This window comes from Chiloscyllium plagiosum, chromosome 29, assembly GCF_004010195.1.
Source record: "Chiloscyllium plagiosum isolate BGI_BamShark_2017 chromosome 29, ASM401019v2, whole genome shotgun sequence".
In the NCBI taxonomy this organism is placed as follows: domain Eukaryota; kingdom Metazoa; phylum Chordata; class Chondrichthyes; order Orectolobiformes; family Hemiscylliidae; genus Chiloscyllium; species Chiloscyllium plagiosum.
The window spans coordinates 39,287,066-39,303,422 of NC_057738.1; the positions used below are offsets into that span (position 1 = coordinate 39,287,066).

Sequence of the window (16,357 nt, forward strand, 5' to 3'; positions counted from 1 at the left end):
ACATTGGTAATATTCAGATTAGGAAGAACAAAGTGCTTCAGGCAAATAATTGCATATCGAGATATGAAAGTGGAATGCAAACTCTTTTTATTTTAAAAAGAAACTCATGTCTGAAATAATGCCTTTGTTATACTTTGTGTTGTAAACCAATTAAAAATTGGTAATGGCAAATTGTAGTCCAGGAAAGACTAGAATTTTGATTTGTAAGAGACAGACAACCTGGTTAAGTAGCTTGAAGGGCACAACTCCACATCTCACATGAGCCAAAACATGAAGACATGCCTCCCTGAACGAAGTTGAATGTAGAAAAATATAAACTTTGAACTAACTTACCTGAAATTATGGCAGACCTCCTGAGTTGTCTTTATAAGCAATAGCACTTATAGAGGCAAGTCTTGAAAAACTCAAGTAGAAATTAACAGAGCCTGTCTTCAGACTAAATCTTCTTAACCTGCTAATAGTTACCTTAATAATCTTCAGTTTGTGCCTTGGACTAGATCTGTAAAACACTGCTATCTGTGAAAACACAATTGAAGTCATTTCAAACAAAAATCAGATATCAAAGCACTGCAGGTCTCTCGTTATCACTTCTAAATAAGCAAATTCGACAGTCATTTCAAATAGAAAATCCCTAGAAGAATTGTATCTTTCCTCCAACCAAATATGTAATTTCTAAGCTAAAACCTTTTCCACAATGGTTCGAGAGCAAGACTATTCAAGCCACTGAATGTCTTTTTCTAACAACACATGCAGATTGACCATCTTTTTTTAAACAAGATGCAATTTACAAGATTATGTAACCAAAGTGATTTTTCTTTTTCAACTGTCCCTCACTTGCAAGTGCTGACATTGGTATTGTGTAATCCATGTTATACCTATTATCCTTGAGACAAAACCGCATTCACTGACCATTCTCATGTTATTTTAAAAATGTGGTGGGGATTCGTCTTCTTCAATAACAATCATTTCATAATTGAGTGACTCAGATAGTCTGCTTCAGAGAACACTAGGAGTCAACCATATGGTATAGGTCAGATCAGGTAAAGGCAGCTGGTTTCCTGCCCTTAATGATGTTAATTAACAAGCTGGATTTACAACAACCCTGCAAATTTCTTGGCCATTTTACACAATGTCAATTAACAAATTACCAAATTTGGTGAATTAAATTTTAATTTGTCATGGTGGAATTTTAATGCCTGGATTAACTATTTTTGTATTCATGGTTCGATACTGTTTTGCATTTGGTCAAAGCTGCATAAATCTCTCCAAATACATGATTAGTATTACACCCACTAGCTAATATAAATACAAAGACCATGTGCTGGGATCAATCCAAACAGCAATTTTAATATCTACAAAAGGTCACAGTGTACCTTGTTTCAGCTCTAATTTGGTTGGTGAAACCCAAGCAACAAGAAATTCTGGACATATGCCGAAAATCAAAATGATCCTGAGATAGCTGATTTCAAACTTCAGTCATATTTTGCCATGCTGCATCAATGTGGAGTAAACATTGCATAACACTAGTATGGAGCCTATAGTACTCAAAAAATGCATCAAAGAAATGGATTTTCTTGTTACTCTAGTTTAATAGTTCATGGACTAAGTTGGACTAGCAATGGTGGTTTAATGCAAATATTAATAAATATAAGTTAGATTGGTCATTTTCTTTATATAATAATTTGTTGAGAATAAAATTGAATTCTCTTAATTTCAATGAATAGCTTGAGGCGAAATTTAATTGCCTACTTAAATAATGGAAACTCAATTCTGCTAACACTGCTAAATCCAACTAAACATTGCCAAACGGAGGCAGCTAATGGGAAAAATATCTCACGGGTTTCAGAATGTTCTGACCTTAAAGTCATTCTAGCCCGAATTACCTGCTAAGCATTTAATAGTCCTGTTGTGTAGAGTCTAGATGAAGTTCTGTTATACAACATTTTAATTCTAAAAGTAAATGAATTGTTTCTTCTTTGCCAAATCTTATGGTCATCATTCATGTCTGTATAAAATAAGGTTTCACCTTACATTAAATATAGCATACCTTCTGGACTATTTGTGAAAGCTGCTGAATATCTAGTGAATCTATTTCTTCTCCCGAAAGGGTTTGGGATCCCTTAGAATACAAGCCCAAACGGGTAGCTGCATATAAGTAAACATTTTTTTTAGTACAACAATGAGCTTATATTAAGTATCCACTATTATTTAGTTTAAGAATTGTAAGAATAAACATATGCATACATCCAATATCAAATTATTTCAACTATCTTGTACTTCATCAAAAGACTAATAACAAATAAACCTATTGTTCAACTAATTGATTATATTTTTGTGTCAATTTGCTAAATTATCTTCATCTGACCTACAGGAACATATTAAATGGGGAATTTACTTGAATGTTTGAACTAGCCATGGAAATAAGCTCAATAAGAACAAAGAAAATTTACACACAGGGTACAGGCCCTTCGGCCCTCCAAGCCTGAGCCAATCCAAGTCTACTGTCTAAACCTATCGCCCAATTCCTAAGCATCTGTATCCCTCTGCTCCCCACCTACTCATGCATCTGTCCAGACGCATCTTAAATGAATCTACCGTGCCTGCCTCGACCACCTCTGCTGGCAACGCGTTCCAGACACCCATCACCCTCTGTGAGAAATACTTGCCGCATGTATCCCCTTCAAACTTTTCACCTCTCACCTTGAAAGCGTGACCTCTCGTTACTGAATCCTTCACCCTGGGAAAAAGGTTGTCTCTATCCACCCTATCTATACCCTCCATGGTTTTGTAAACCTCAATCAGGTCCCCCCTCAATCTCCTTTTTTCCTAATGAAAACAAACCTAACCTACTCAAACTCTTCATAGCTAGCATCTTCCATACCAGACCACATCCTTGTAAACCTTCTCTGCACTCTCTCCAAAGCGTCCACATCCGTTTGGTAATGTGGCGACCAGAACTGTGCACAGTATTCTAAATGCGGCCGAACCAATGTCTTGTACAATTTTAACATGACTGGCCAGCTCTTATACTCAATACCGCATCCAATGAAGGCAAGCATACTACATGCCTTCTTGACCACTCTATCCACCTGTGCAGCACCTTCAGGGTACAATGGACTTTCACTCCCAGATCTCTCTGCCCATCAACATTTCCCAAGGCTCTTCCGTTCATTGCATAATTCGCTCTAGAATTAGACTTGCCTAAATACATCACCTCGCATTTGTGTGGATTGAACTCCACCTGCCACTTCTCCCCCCAACTCTCCAGTCTATTTTCTCCTGTATTCTTTGACAGTCCCCTATGCTTTCTGCTCCTCCACCAATCTTCATGTCATCTGCAAACTTGCTGATCATACCAACAGTGCCCTCTTTCAGATCATTTATGTACATCACAAACGGCAGTGGCCCCAATACTGACCCCTGTGGAACACCACTGGTCACCTTTCTCCATTTTAAGATACTCCCTTCAACTACTACTGTCTCCTGTTGCTCAACCAATTCTTTATCCACCTAGCTAGAACACCCTGCACACTTTCTCTATTGGTTTACTATGGGGAACCTTATCAAATGCCTTACTAAATAAAATCAAGGCCGAAACAGGTTTAACCTGGAAGGAAATCAAGGGCTATGAGAAAAAGTAGGAATGTGGAGTTGAGGATTATCAGAACAGACATAATCTTATTGAGTGGCGACAGACTCTAGGCTGAATGGCTTACTTCTGTTCTTATGGACTATAAATGGTCGGTCTTTTATGAGCATCAGTTTATGTTTAGCAATCTTTCCAAATTGATGTAATTTAAAGTATATATAAATGTTCCTGTCTTATTTACAATTAATTTCTTGTACACATCCTTTTTTTCCCTTAAGTTCCTTCTCAGCTTCATGTTATGCTTCTCCAGACTAAAGTCCCTGAACATAGCCAATGCTTCCCTGACATGGGAATTGTCTCATTTTCTGGTTTACTATTTGACTTTATTCCTTCAGTCACTATTCCTTCTGAAATTAATTTCCAAAATATCTTTGTCAAAATCATTTCATTCCCTATTTTCAAATTCCTTGTAAATGTTTTTCATTTTGATTGACTTTGGTTTCTTCTCCAAATTTCCTTTCCCCCATTGTCTGCTTACCTTTCCCTGCCAGGAATCAGTTTAGCTCAGTTGGCTGGATTGTTGATTTATAGAGTAGTGTGATGCCTAGTGTGGGATCAATTCCCATCACCGGTTTGAGGTTACCACGAAGGGCTCTCCTTCTCAACTTCTTCCCTTGCCTGAGGTCTGGTGGCCCTCAGGTTAAATCTTTACCTGTTGCTTCTCTCTAATTAGAGAGCAGCCCTAATGGTCTGGTAAGAGTATGTCGACACAACAACCTTTACCTGCTTTAAATGTTCAGGGAGATTTTTTACAAATGAAATTAGTTCGCTCTGGCACTTTAATTCAATCCTCAATCCATGAAGTAGTTTAATATTTACATCATTCTCATCTCTATTGGATTGAATTCTTCCTGGCATAATAATGTTTACTTATCATGGGAATCCATTTTTCGTGTGAAAATAGAAGAGGTTTCCACCATCAGGCACTTCAGTTATACTGCATCCAGTTTCGCTGCCCTCTTCCTTTGTTATTTTATATTACAAAATTGTTAAGCATCGTGTCAAAGTAAAAGTCAGAACTTTCATGGAGAGAAACCAATTATTGTAAAATAATAACCTTTATATTCTGATGAAAGACTGGAGGTTATAAGGATGTAAAGTTTTGGGAAGTAGCGTGGCAAAGGAATTTGTAAATCTCTGGTGTAGAAATCCAGTATTACCATTTATTCCCACCAATCAAACTTGGCAGACGAGGGGGGCTGTGGAACTGGGGCAAATCAAAAAAAACAAAACAAAAGGAAATTGAAATTTACATTGGCACTTTTGAGACCACATCTGGAGGATGTTGTTCAGTATTCATCTCCTTGTATATGGATGGATATAAATGCTTTGGAAACAATTCAGAGCAGGTTTACTAGACAAACAACTGGAATGGGCAAGCTGATTTAAGAGATAAGGTTGGATTACACCTGCTGGAGGCAACTTGATTGAAACATCTAAGATCCTGAGATGCATTGAAGAGTGCATGTGGAAAGGATGCTTTGTGTTGTGTGGGATTCCAAAACTAGGAGTGATGGGTCACTCATTTTAAATAAGAGAGATTAAGAGAATATTTTCCTTCCACAAAGGGTCATGAAACACACTTCCAGAAAAGGCGACTGAAGCAAATACATTCTTAAGGGTTCTTAAAATTAGGCAGGCATGTCTAATAATCAAATCATCCTTGAATTTATTGAACAACTGAGCAAGCGGTAAGAGCTGCTGACCTACACCTGCTGCTAACTAGTATATTCATATCCATATAAAGGAAATGTAGACATAATAAAATTAACCAGGAGGGTATTAAAACTGAAAATGTCATCACTGTTTGGTTTTCTGAAAGATGCACCCATCTCCCAGCTGTAAGTTTTGATATTAACATTGAATCAGTTTATTACCTATAGCAACTGCTGTCTCTTGTGAATCACCAGTGACCATTTTGATTATTACTCCTGTGTTGATCAGTGTAGCGACAGCTTCTTTTACACCAGACTTTGGTGGATCGATCATTCCCACAAGCCCAAGGAATGAGAGTTGTCCAAGTTCTGGTCCAGATGCTAAAGCGAGAACTAGATGCAAAGATGCAACGTGATTTCCTCACTGCTGTATTTCATGTTTTACACACAGTATCATAACCAATATACACATCCCCTGAATAAAAATGACTTTAACAAACGTTAGTACCAACAGTATATCTACTAAGTGACACACTACAGATTACAGCTATTCTCATAACACTTTCCCTACTTCTGGCAACAATAGCATGAGTGCTTTTGTCAGAAAAGCAATTTTTGTTCACTTTCCTAGCCGATGGTTTCCTCCACCTGTAAGCCAACGTGACTGATATAACACAACTGGCTTTGCAGGAGGATGGCCTCAATGTTGAAGTTGATTGCTTCCAGGACTCCTGAGGCAGACAGATTCTTGATCTCCAAAGGGATGAAAAATTATCAAGGATATGTAGGAATTTAGAATGGAGGTTAAAATCAAAGCAGCCATGTTTTATTTGAATGGCAGAGTAGATTCGGAAGGCTGAGTGGACAATTCTTGTACTTTGTTCATATGACTTCAATGTTTGTGATGCTGCAGTGGAATGTTAGGTACACAGAAACAGGAGTAGGCTGTTCAACTTATTAAATGGTGTGACAGACTTAAATAGATATAGCTGATCTTCTACCACAATACACTTTTCTACAGTATCTTTATATCCCTTGGTACCATTACTCTCCAGCATTCTACCGATTTCTCACTTAAATATGCTCAAGGATTGAACTTGTACAGATCTCTGGGGTAGAGCATTCCAAATATTCACTGACTGAAGAAATTTCTCCTTATATTGATCTTAAATGACCAATCCTCTATCCTGAGATTATATCCACCTGGCTTTACAGGCATCGTGCAGAGGAAACATTCTTTCTCGATCACTCTGCCACACCCTATTATAATTTTATAACTTTCAGTGGGATCACCTCTTATTCTTTGAAATTCTAGGGAACATAGACACAGTTTCCTCAATCTCATCATAAAACAACTTGGCACCTAGCAATTAGTCTGGTGAACCTGTGCTGAATTCTCTCCATAGCAAGTACATCATCTTTTTGATAAGGAGACCAAAGCTATACACAATACTCCAAATACAGACCAATAACCCATGACACAACTATAGCATAACATCTTCACTTCTGTACTCAAACCCTATTGAAATGAATATCAACAGAACAGGTTCCTAATTTCTTGCTGCACTTTTAGGCTACATTTTACTGACTCATGGGTAAGGATAATTAGATTCCTTAGGATATCTTGTCTTCCCATCCTCTTACGATTTAAGAAATTCTGTTTTCTTCTACAAAAGTAAATAATTTCATATTTATTTATATGACATTCCATTCAACATTTTCCAGCCCATCCAGTTAGCCTGTCTGAGTTCTCTTGAAGTTTCCATGCATCCTCCTCACAACTTATGTTCCCACCAAGTTTGGTATTATCAACAAATGTGGAAACATTACAGTTGATCCCCAAACATCCAAATAATTACATAAATAGTGAACAATTATGAAGCACTGACTCTTGCAGTGTCCAATTATTAATGGTCTATCAAGTTGAGTATGATTTATTTAATCCTACTTTCTGCTTTCTGTCTAAAAAGCAATTCTCAATTCACAACAATATATTCCACTCTATTTCAATCACTCTAATTTCATTTCTAAGCCTCATGTGTGGGACCATACCAAAAGACTTCTGAAAATCCATATACACCACATCCACTGGCTCTCCTTTGTTAATGCTACAAGTAACATCCTCAAAATAATTTCCAGCATGTTTATTAAACATGATTTCCCCTGCATAAATCTACATTGGCTTAGTTTGATTTTAGAATTACATTCAAAATGTACACTTATCAAACGATTCACAATAGTTTCTAACATTCTTCCTACTACTGAAAATCAAGCCAATAGGTCTCCACTCTCCCTCTCCATCTTTTAGATAATGGGAATTACATTTGCTACCTTCTAGTCAGCAGGGAACCATTCCTGAATCTATAGAATTACTAACAATAACCACCAATATATCCATTATCTCTGCAGCTATTTCCTTCAACACTCTGAGATGAAGCTCATCTCGTATAGAAAGGTTATCAGCCTTCAAGCCAGCTGAGTTTTCAAGTACTCTCTCTTTACTAACACTAATTTATTTTACTCCCTCAGTTACACAGGTATCTTGGTTGCCTAGTACTTTTGGGAGATTTGCTGCATCTTCGCTACAGCACTGACAGAAGGACTTTAGAAGGCACGCATGTCAACGCAGTACCATCCATAGCTTAGCATCATACAGAAAGACGATGAGAACTGCTGCTTTGCACATTTTGAGATTGGTCTGGGCTCGAAAGTTGCATAGTTATACTTTATTATATAACACCAAGTGACATTAATGTGACAGACATCGTTACTAACACAATGAAGGGCAAATATGGTACTTTTATCTCTAGAGTTGTTCTCTCCATCAATTCCCAAGTCTTCATGACTCATCGTTTTGGATGTGGCTTAATTCATTCCTTAGCGTTAACTCTTTCAGAACTAAATACTTTTAAAAACAAGGACAGCATTTGAAAAGAAGTGAAAATCTGGAGGTGAAAGATGTAGAGGACTGTTTCAGAGGCAATAATAGAAGTTGGTGACTTTATGCAATAGAGCCAGGCAGTGTTCATGACAGACAAAATACAGAGTTGTCAGCTCATTTCAGAATCTAAGGCTGAAAGCAGTGTTGCTCAATCTTCAACAGGTGCCAGGAAGGGAAATTAAATCAGCAGCAAAAGGCCTGAAAGTCAGGAATAGATACAAAAATTATGGAATTGATCTTCCTAATGTTTAACTGGAAGAAATATGGCTCATTCAATATCAAAGTAGAAGCAGTGGATGCATCAAGGGATGTAATGTAGCCAGATGTTGCTGGTGCCCTGTGAAAACTTGACAGCATAGCTTTGATGTGGTTGCTAATGTAGAGACAAGGAGATCACCAATGATATGTTCTTAGAGTCAGAGAGATGTACAGCATGGAAATAGACCCTTTGGTCCAACCCGTCCATGGCGACCAGATAACCCAATCCAATCTAGTCCCACCTGCCAGCAGCCTCCAAACCGTTCCTATTCATATACCCATCCAAATACCTTTTAAATATTGCAATTGTACCAGCCTCCACCACTTCCTCTGGCAGCTCATTCCAAACAAGTACCACCCTCCGTGATAAAGTTGCCCCTTCGGTCCCTTTTATATTTTTCCCCTCTCACCCCACCCCAAGGAAAAGACTTTGTCTATTTATCCTATCCATGCCCCTCAGTTTTGTAAACCTCTATAAGGTCACCCCTCAGCCTCCAACGTTCCAGGGAAAACAGTCCCAGCCTGTGCAGCCTCTCCCCATAGCTCAAATCCTCCAACCCTGGCAACATCCTTGTAAATCTTTTCTGAATCCTTTCAAGTTTCCTTCCGATAGGAAGGAGACCAGAATTGCACGCAATATTCCAACAGTGACCTAACCATTGTACTGTACACCGTAACATGATGTCCCAACTCCTGTACTCAATACTCTGACCAATAAAAGAAAGCATACCAAACGTCATCTTCACTATCCTATCTACCTGTGACTCCACTTTCAAGGAGCTATGAACCTGTACTCCAAGGTCTCTTTGTTCAGCAACACTCCCTAGGACCTTACCATTAAGTGTATAAGTCCTGCTAAGATTTGCTTTCCCAAAATGCAGCCCCTCGCATTTATCTGAATTAAACTCCATCTGCCACTTCTCGGCCCATTGGCCGACCTGGTCAAGATCCTGTTGTAATCTGAGGTAAACCTCTTCACTGTCCACTACACCTCCAATTTTGGTGTCATCTGCAAACTTACTAACTGTACCTCTTATGCTCGCATCCAAATCATTTATGTAAATGACAAAAAGTAGAGGACCCAGCACGGATCCTTGTGGCACTCCACTGGTCACAGGCCTCCAGTCTGAAAAACAACCCTCCACCACCACCCTCTGTCTTGTACCTTTGAGCCAGTTCTGTATCCAAATGGCTAATTCTCCCTTTATTCCATGAGATCTACAGTCCTCACTTTCTCCTTCAATGAGATCTAACCTTGCTAACCAGTCTCCCATGGAGAGCCTTGTCAAACGCCTTACTGAAGTCCATATAGATTACATCTACCACTCTGCCCTCATCAATCCTCTTTGTTACTTCCTCAAAAAATTCAATCAAGTTTGTGAGACATGACTTCCCACTATCCCTAATCAGTCATTGCCTTTCCAAACACATGTACATCCTGTGCCTCTTGGGAGACTAGGCAATGGTGAGGAAAGTACGTAGAGTTGGCATTGCTGGTGATACTTTGGCAATGATTGTATAAATCAAACTTGGATACAGAACCTAGGTGAAAAGAAAGGATCATGACTAGGAAAGGATTGGGGGAAAGAGTAGGCTTGGTGAGTAAGTGAATGGTAAAAAATGATGAAATAGGAAGCAACTGAACAGATGGTCCAAAAAAGCAATAGAGTGCTTCGTGTTCATTTTTAGAGTTGAGGGTGAAAGAGGTACACGAAAAGGTATAGTTGGTAACACAGAAAAGCAACAAGACTAATGCATATTGTCTATGATGACCTGGGCCAGAAAACAATTTTGGCAAAGGACGAAGAATCAAGCTCTTATCTCAGTCAGAGAAACTGAAATGAATTATCAGTCCTTCTGGGAAACTGTGCTTTAACATGAAACCATAAACTATTTTAGATGATGCCAGGTGAAACACACTAGTCTAAGAGCATAAGATTATTGCGAAACAATTAGCATCTTAGTTCCATTTCATTCATCCAGCACGGAAGTTTACTATTGTATCTTGCTTTTCTCTACTCTATATCTAAGATTAGCTGACTTTCTTTGACAAGCATTTCATTCCTGACTAATGGCAATTAGGACATCAAGGAACAAATATGACCTTGTACACACATGAACATGAGCTTAAACACTTTAAATATGCATTACTAATATACAGTCTTGTTCCAGCCAAAATTCTTCATTCAAGCTGCGCTGATTAGAGAAATTGTGTCAGAAGGCAATGGCAGTACTGAAATTCTTTGGTATTAGTTATCATTCAGGGTATGTGACTGGTCTCCGATCTTCAACAAATGGAACATTTATCTAAAAATATCTTGTCCTTATTCTGCTTTTCCCACGCTGCTCAATACAATGACTCTTTCAATTTAATGCCTATAGCCTTGGATTTGACGACACTGGTGTTGGACTGGGATGTACAAAGTTAAAAATCACACACCAGGTTATAATCCAACAGGTTTACTTGAAAGCACTAGCTTTCGGAGCGCAGCTCCTTCATCAGGTGATTGTGAAGAATAAGATTGTAAGACACAGAATTTAAACAAAAGTTTACAGTGTGATGTAACTGAAATTATATATTGAAAAAGACCCGAATTGTTTGTTAAGTCTCTCATCTTTTAGAACGACCAAGTTGGTTTCAGTTCTTTCATATGTAAATTGCAAAACTTGTTTAAAAAGTTACATTCTCAAGTGCACTTTAACAATTGGCATCATGTCCACCCAGATAAGGTACTGAAGATGTTAACTCCCTATGAGGCTGTCTGTGGAACAATTGGTCAGACCGATTCTAATTTAAAAAATGGATTTACAGAATTTTACATAGATTCATGCAGTTTTTGAGCAAAGTAAAATGCAATTCTGCAAGTACAAATTCACCCCACAAATGTATATCTGTCTGTGTACCCTCTCACAGACACTCATAACCTCCCCTCAACCCCACCCCCAACACACACACACACACACACACACACACACAAGTTTGTGGGGTGAATTTGTACTTGCAGAATTATATTTTACTTTGCTTAAAAACTGCATGAATCCACATAAGATTCTGTAAATCTGTTTTTTTTTAAAGATTAGAATCAGTCTGACCATTGTGGCACAGACAGCCTCACAGGAAGTTAACACCTGCAATATCTTATCTGGGCCGACATGACACCAATTGTTAAAGTGCACTTGAGAATGTAACTTTTAAAAAATGTTTTGCAATTTACATATGAAAGAACTGAAACCAACATAGTCATTCTAAAAGATGAGAGACTTAAACAATCCGGGTCTTTTTCAATATATAATTTCAGTTACATCACACTGTAAACTTTTGCTATAAATTCTGTGTCTTACAATCTTATTCTCCACAATCACCTGATGAAGGAACAGCGCTCTGAAAGCTAGTGCTTCTAAATAAAGCTGTTAGACTATAGCCTGGTGTTGTGCGATTTTTAACTTTATAGCCTTGGAGGACATTGATTACAAGAGATAAATCTTGAATTATCCCTTAAAAAAATAAATTGCTGAAATGTGAGAGTGTAATGCAGACTGAAAGAGGCCAGCACTTGGGCACCTACATACCTGAGCGCATACTTACAACCATTATTGCATTGCACACAAAAATGTTTATGCCACATAACTACCAGTCACCTGCTTTAAAAAAGCATTACCTCGAAGTCCAGCAGTGCCCATGTAAGTTTTCTCTTGGTGATACAACTCCTTTTGTTGCTGGGTGAGTGGAAGGGCTTGTGAGTGGCTGTTGTAATTTGAGCAAAACTGAATTACATGCTCATAAGCTCCTTTCATAAAATAAATCTCTTCTTTATCCTGAACGAGAGAAATTTATGAATGTACAACTATGATGACACTTTGCAATTAATTACAGTAATTTTATTAAGATACACTTTTTTTTGGTTATTACTTAATGGAAAGATAAAGCCTCCGTGACACTATGAGATAAGAAATTAACCTAACTACCAGATTATTATGATTCAAGTGTTTGTTGAAGATTTAATGCAATCTTACTTCAAGAGGTAAACATTTACATTTTTTTAAAGTATTTCTATTCTTTGACATATGCTGGATTGATGGAATAATGTGCAATATTTTTGTTCATCTGTAAATGTTAAAAATAGAGAATATGTATGTCCCTTGCATCAGACTACTTGTCCTTTTTTCAAAAAAAAAAAATGGTGGCACGTTGCAAGTCATATCAGCATATCCCTTCTTGGGACAGGCCGGACTCACCAAAAACTAAACCTGTATGATTTGGAAAATAATTTACATTTATCACCTTCCGCAGTTTCACAGAAAGAGAGAAACCCCAGCCACTATGGGGCAAAGAACCACGAGCTGAAGTCTACAATTGTTTTTCACAGCTGTCCTTATGGGCTATAGGTTAGGAAAAGTTGACACACACTCTTCGCAGTCACGCAAACAAATATTTGCTCTCCCTTTCCAACCTATTTCATTATCAGCAAAACCTGCTTGGGTCCCACCCATTGATCTGCAGTTTGCCTGTAATTAACATCAGACCATCCACCCCTCCCCAATCACTGGCCCTGCATTGATCACAACTGTTACGGATCACTCCCAAATGTATTTTGTCAATAGTTTTCTCTGGCTGTTGTAGTGTAATGCATCCCTACCTCTGACTCAAATGGCCTGTCTGGGTTAAAGTCCTGCTCCAGAGGTGTGTAATAACATCTCTGAACAGATTGCTTGAAAATAATTTTCTTGATCAATAGCTAGTCAGCCTACCAATCTGACTGAATGCTAGCAGGTTATGAAAAATAGAAATTATAACTTATAACTAGGTCCTGCCATTAAATTCAAAGTCAAAACCTTCTGTTAATGGTTATTGAACTTGAATTCCTCTAAAATAATGTATAATTTTTGATGGGCACTGCAGTCAGTGTTTGACTATCAGAATTTTGAATGATTTCAGGTCAAATCTAAACTAAGTTTCACCGAACCCAAAAAGAATGCAAAATTGAAAGCACCAGAAATAAGGGGAAACAAAAACAATTCAGCTTCAGCCTTTACAAGCACTGAAACTACAGTACAAGGAAATAACTTACTTGTCTGTTCAAGCTTGTTTTATTGCTGAGCATTAGGAAAGAATTTTAAAATTATAATTAAGGGCCAGGTTTTAGACTGCAGTAAGCCAAATCAACACATATTACACATGTAGATAAATATTGTTACTGGAATAAACAGTGTTTTCAAAAAAGCCCCGCAGAGTTTTCACTGAGTATGGAATTACATTAAACCACCAAATAACTTGATTCACTACCCCAACACTTTCATTGGTAAGGGAGAAATAAACAAATGCATTCTAAATATAAATATACAAATACCGTATCAAATAGTAGATACATGATTTCAGCACAATCAGATCTTATCACATTCCAGTAACCCTTTGAAAATTCTTATCACACTGTTGCACCAACATACACCAAGCAACGCATCATTAAATTGAATGCATTAAAAATATCCTTGTCCAGCTATTTATTTTTTAAAGCTGTAAGAAGCATTTGTTTACATTACTTGGATGAGTAGAAGATAACGTTATGATGTTCAACAGTGGTAGTCTCACCATAGGGAGACAGAGAACCCACTCCAGACTTGAGGATATAATTTTAGTTAGCATCACAGTGCAGCAGTTCCACTGTACTATCAGAAGCCATGGCTTTCAGATGAGATGCAAAATACCTCAATGTCACTAATCAAAGCAACAGCACAGTGTTTTTCTGACTTCCTGGTACATCTCCATCAACAAATATTACCAGTTAAACTAGTCATTCTCATTGTATTTTTTTTAAATCATTTATGGAATGTGGGTGGGTATTGCTGACTACAGGTCAACATGTACTGCCTATCCATAATTTTTCATGGGAAAATGATGGTGACCTGCCTGTCTATGGATGCTGTGTTACCTACATTACCACATAAGTATTTCAATGATTGTGTGGGACTTTCAGACAAAGGAGGCGGTGATGAATATTATACAAATTTAAGTTCTTTCTTTATATTTAATGGTCCATCTCTCTGCAACTCAGGTCCAAATACAATCGAACTTTGCAGAACAAAATTCCAGAAGTCTGTAAAAAGGACGGAGTACAACTAATGACTAGTTATTGTTAACAAGATTGTTTGAATTCTGGAGTGCACCAATTTGACTTTTTTTTTATATAAGGGTGCAGGAGACATGGGAAAGAAGTGCTAGACATAATTGTTGAAAGTATCTGAACTGCCTATAAGGTCCAAAACATTAAACAACTTACATTAAGATTGCCTTCAAAGTAGAAAGTCAAAATGATTGATTCTTTAGGACAAAAGGTTGATTAAGTGCTGTCTAGTAATAAAATGTGTTTTACCTGCTGAGCTTTGTGAACACATTTGACAGCCATCCATTTCTGCTCTGAAGTAAACGGATGTTCAGCTCGTCTCACATAATCCTGTTTGAGACCTTCCAAACCCATCTAAGACAGAAAAGATCCAAGATAGTCAATCAATTAAATATCTTTTTTCTAGGTACATAAACATAACTATTCAAGCACCTCTGAGGCATGATAAAGAAATTGGTGTGCGTTTTCAGTATTTCAATTTTTATTGAAGAGTTCTCTTTGAAAAAGAGAAAGAAATAATCAGACAATGTAGTGAAGCTAAAACATTCATGTGCAAAGTATAATTACAGTTTATCCTTATTAATCCAATTCACAATCAGTCACAGTTGAAAATTTGTCAAAATAATCCATATTGCAATGCCCATTGCAGCACTTAGAAAATTGTGGTTCATTCATTTGTCCTGTATATATTCAGTTTACTTTCTATGGTAATGGAGACTGGTTAGCTCGCTCAGCTGGATTGCTAGTTTGTGATGCAGAGTTATGCCAGTGGTGTGGATTCAAATCCCACACCAGCTGAGGTAACCATGAGGGAATCTCTTTCTATGGTGAGTGGTTTATTCATAGAAAGATACAATATAATAGGACATTTGATCAACTGTGCCTGCACTACGCTTTGAGAGTAGATTGTCCTGTTCCACTGTTCTCCTAGTTTTATGAATATTTTCCTTTCAGTATTTACCCAATTCTCCTTTGAGCATTTCCATTGAATTTATTGATTATAGATGGGGACCATATCGGGCAAACTGATCAATGGTCTCAGCATTTACCTGCTTTATTTACTTCACTTAAGCTATGGAAGCTCCTTGTGCCAAATTTTCCATTCTTCTCTCCTCCCTCTCAACTGTCACCACTTAGAACACTTCTATATGCTGTCTTTGTTTCTGCACGTCTTATTGTCACTTCATTTTGTTTTATCTAAACATCTTTACATACAGTCCATATTTTCTCCTTTTTGTTCCTTCCCTGCCTCATCACCACTCTGTTGTTTTCCTTTGAAAATCTTTTCAACTCTAAGTACTCCCAGTTGTGATAAATGCTTAATGTTAAATGTTCACCTGGTTTCTCTATCCAAAGGTGCTAACTACTCTGCTGAGCATTCTCTGCCTTTTCAATTTTTGTTACAAATGGCAAGGTGTCAAAGGGTAAACTGTAGAATTATAACCCACCAAAAAAGAGGAAACATGTTAAGAAATTAAAAAGGAAAGCCTCTTCAATGAAATGCTTCAGTGGTTAAGTGAAACAAATAGTGCAGCACTAAGCCACCTAATGTAAAGCTGCTACCAACTCAAGCCTTTGTCTATATTGTTTTAGATCATAGATGATTGCCATTGGAGTGCCAATTAAATATTATGTTGCTTGGCAAAAAGGAAAAATAGTAATCACAGTTCTTAGTCCTGAATCTATACACTTGCACAGTCTAACCATATGTAGGCACAGAGTAGATATAGATTTG

General features: G+C 37.5%; 1 protein-coding gene across 2 annotated transcripts in view; it reads right to left on the minus strand.

Annotated features, from left to right (window-relative positions):
- Positions 1-16,357, minus strand: part of atp2c1 (ATPase secretory pathway Ca2+ transporting 1) — a 136,170-nt gene that overhangs the window by 15,464 nt on the left and 104,349 nt on the right. For both annotated transcript variants that reach the window (XM_043719600.1, XM_043719601.1), the window contains exons 16-20: positions 14,872-14,976; positions 12,163-12,319; positions 5,527-5,697; positions 2,048-2,145; positions 466-516 (exon numbers count right to left, since the gene is read on the minus strand). In XM_043719600.1, coding sequence (XP_043575535.1) covers positions 466-516; positions 2,048-2,145; positions 5,527-5,697; positions 12,163-12,319; positions 14,872-14,976 — 582 coding nt within the window. The remainder of the gene's footprint in view (positions 1-465; positions 517-2,047; positions 2,146-5,526; positions 5,698-12,162; positions 12,320-14,871; positions 14,977-16,357) is intronic.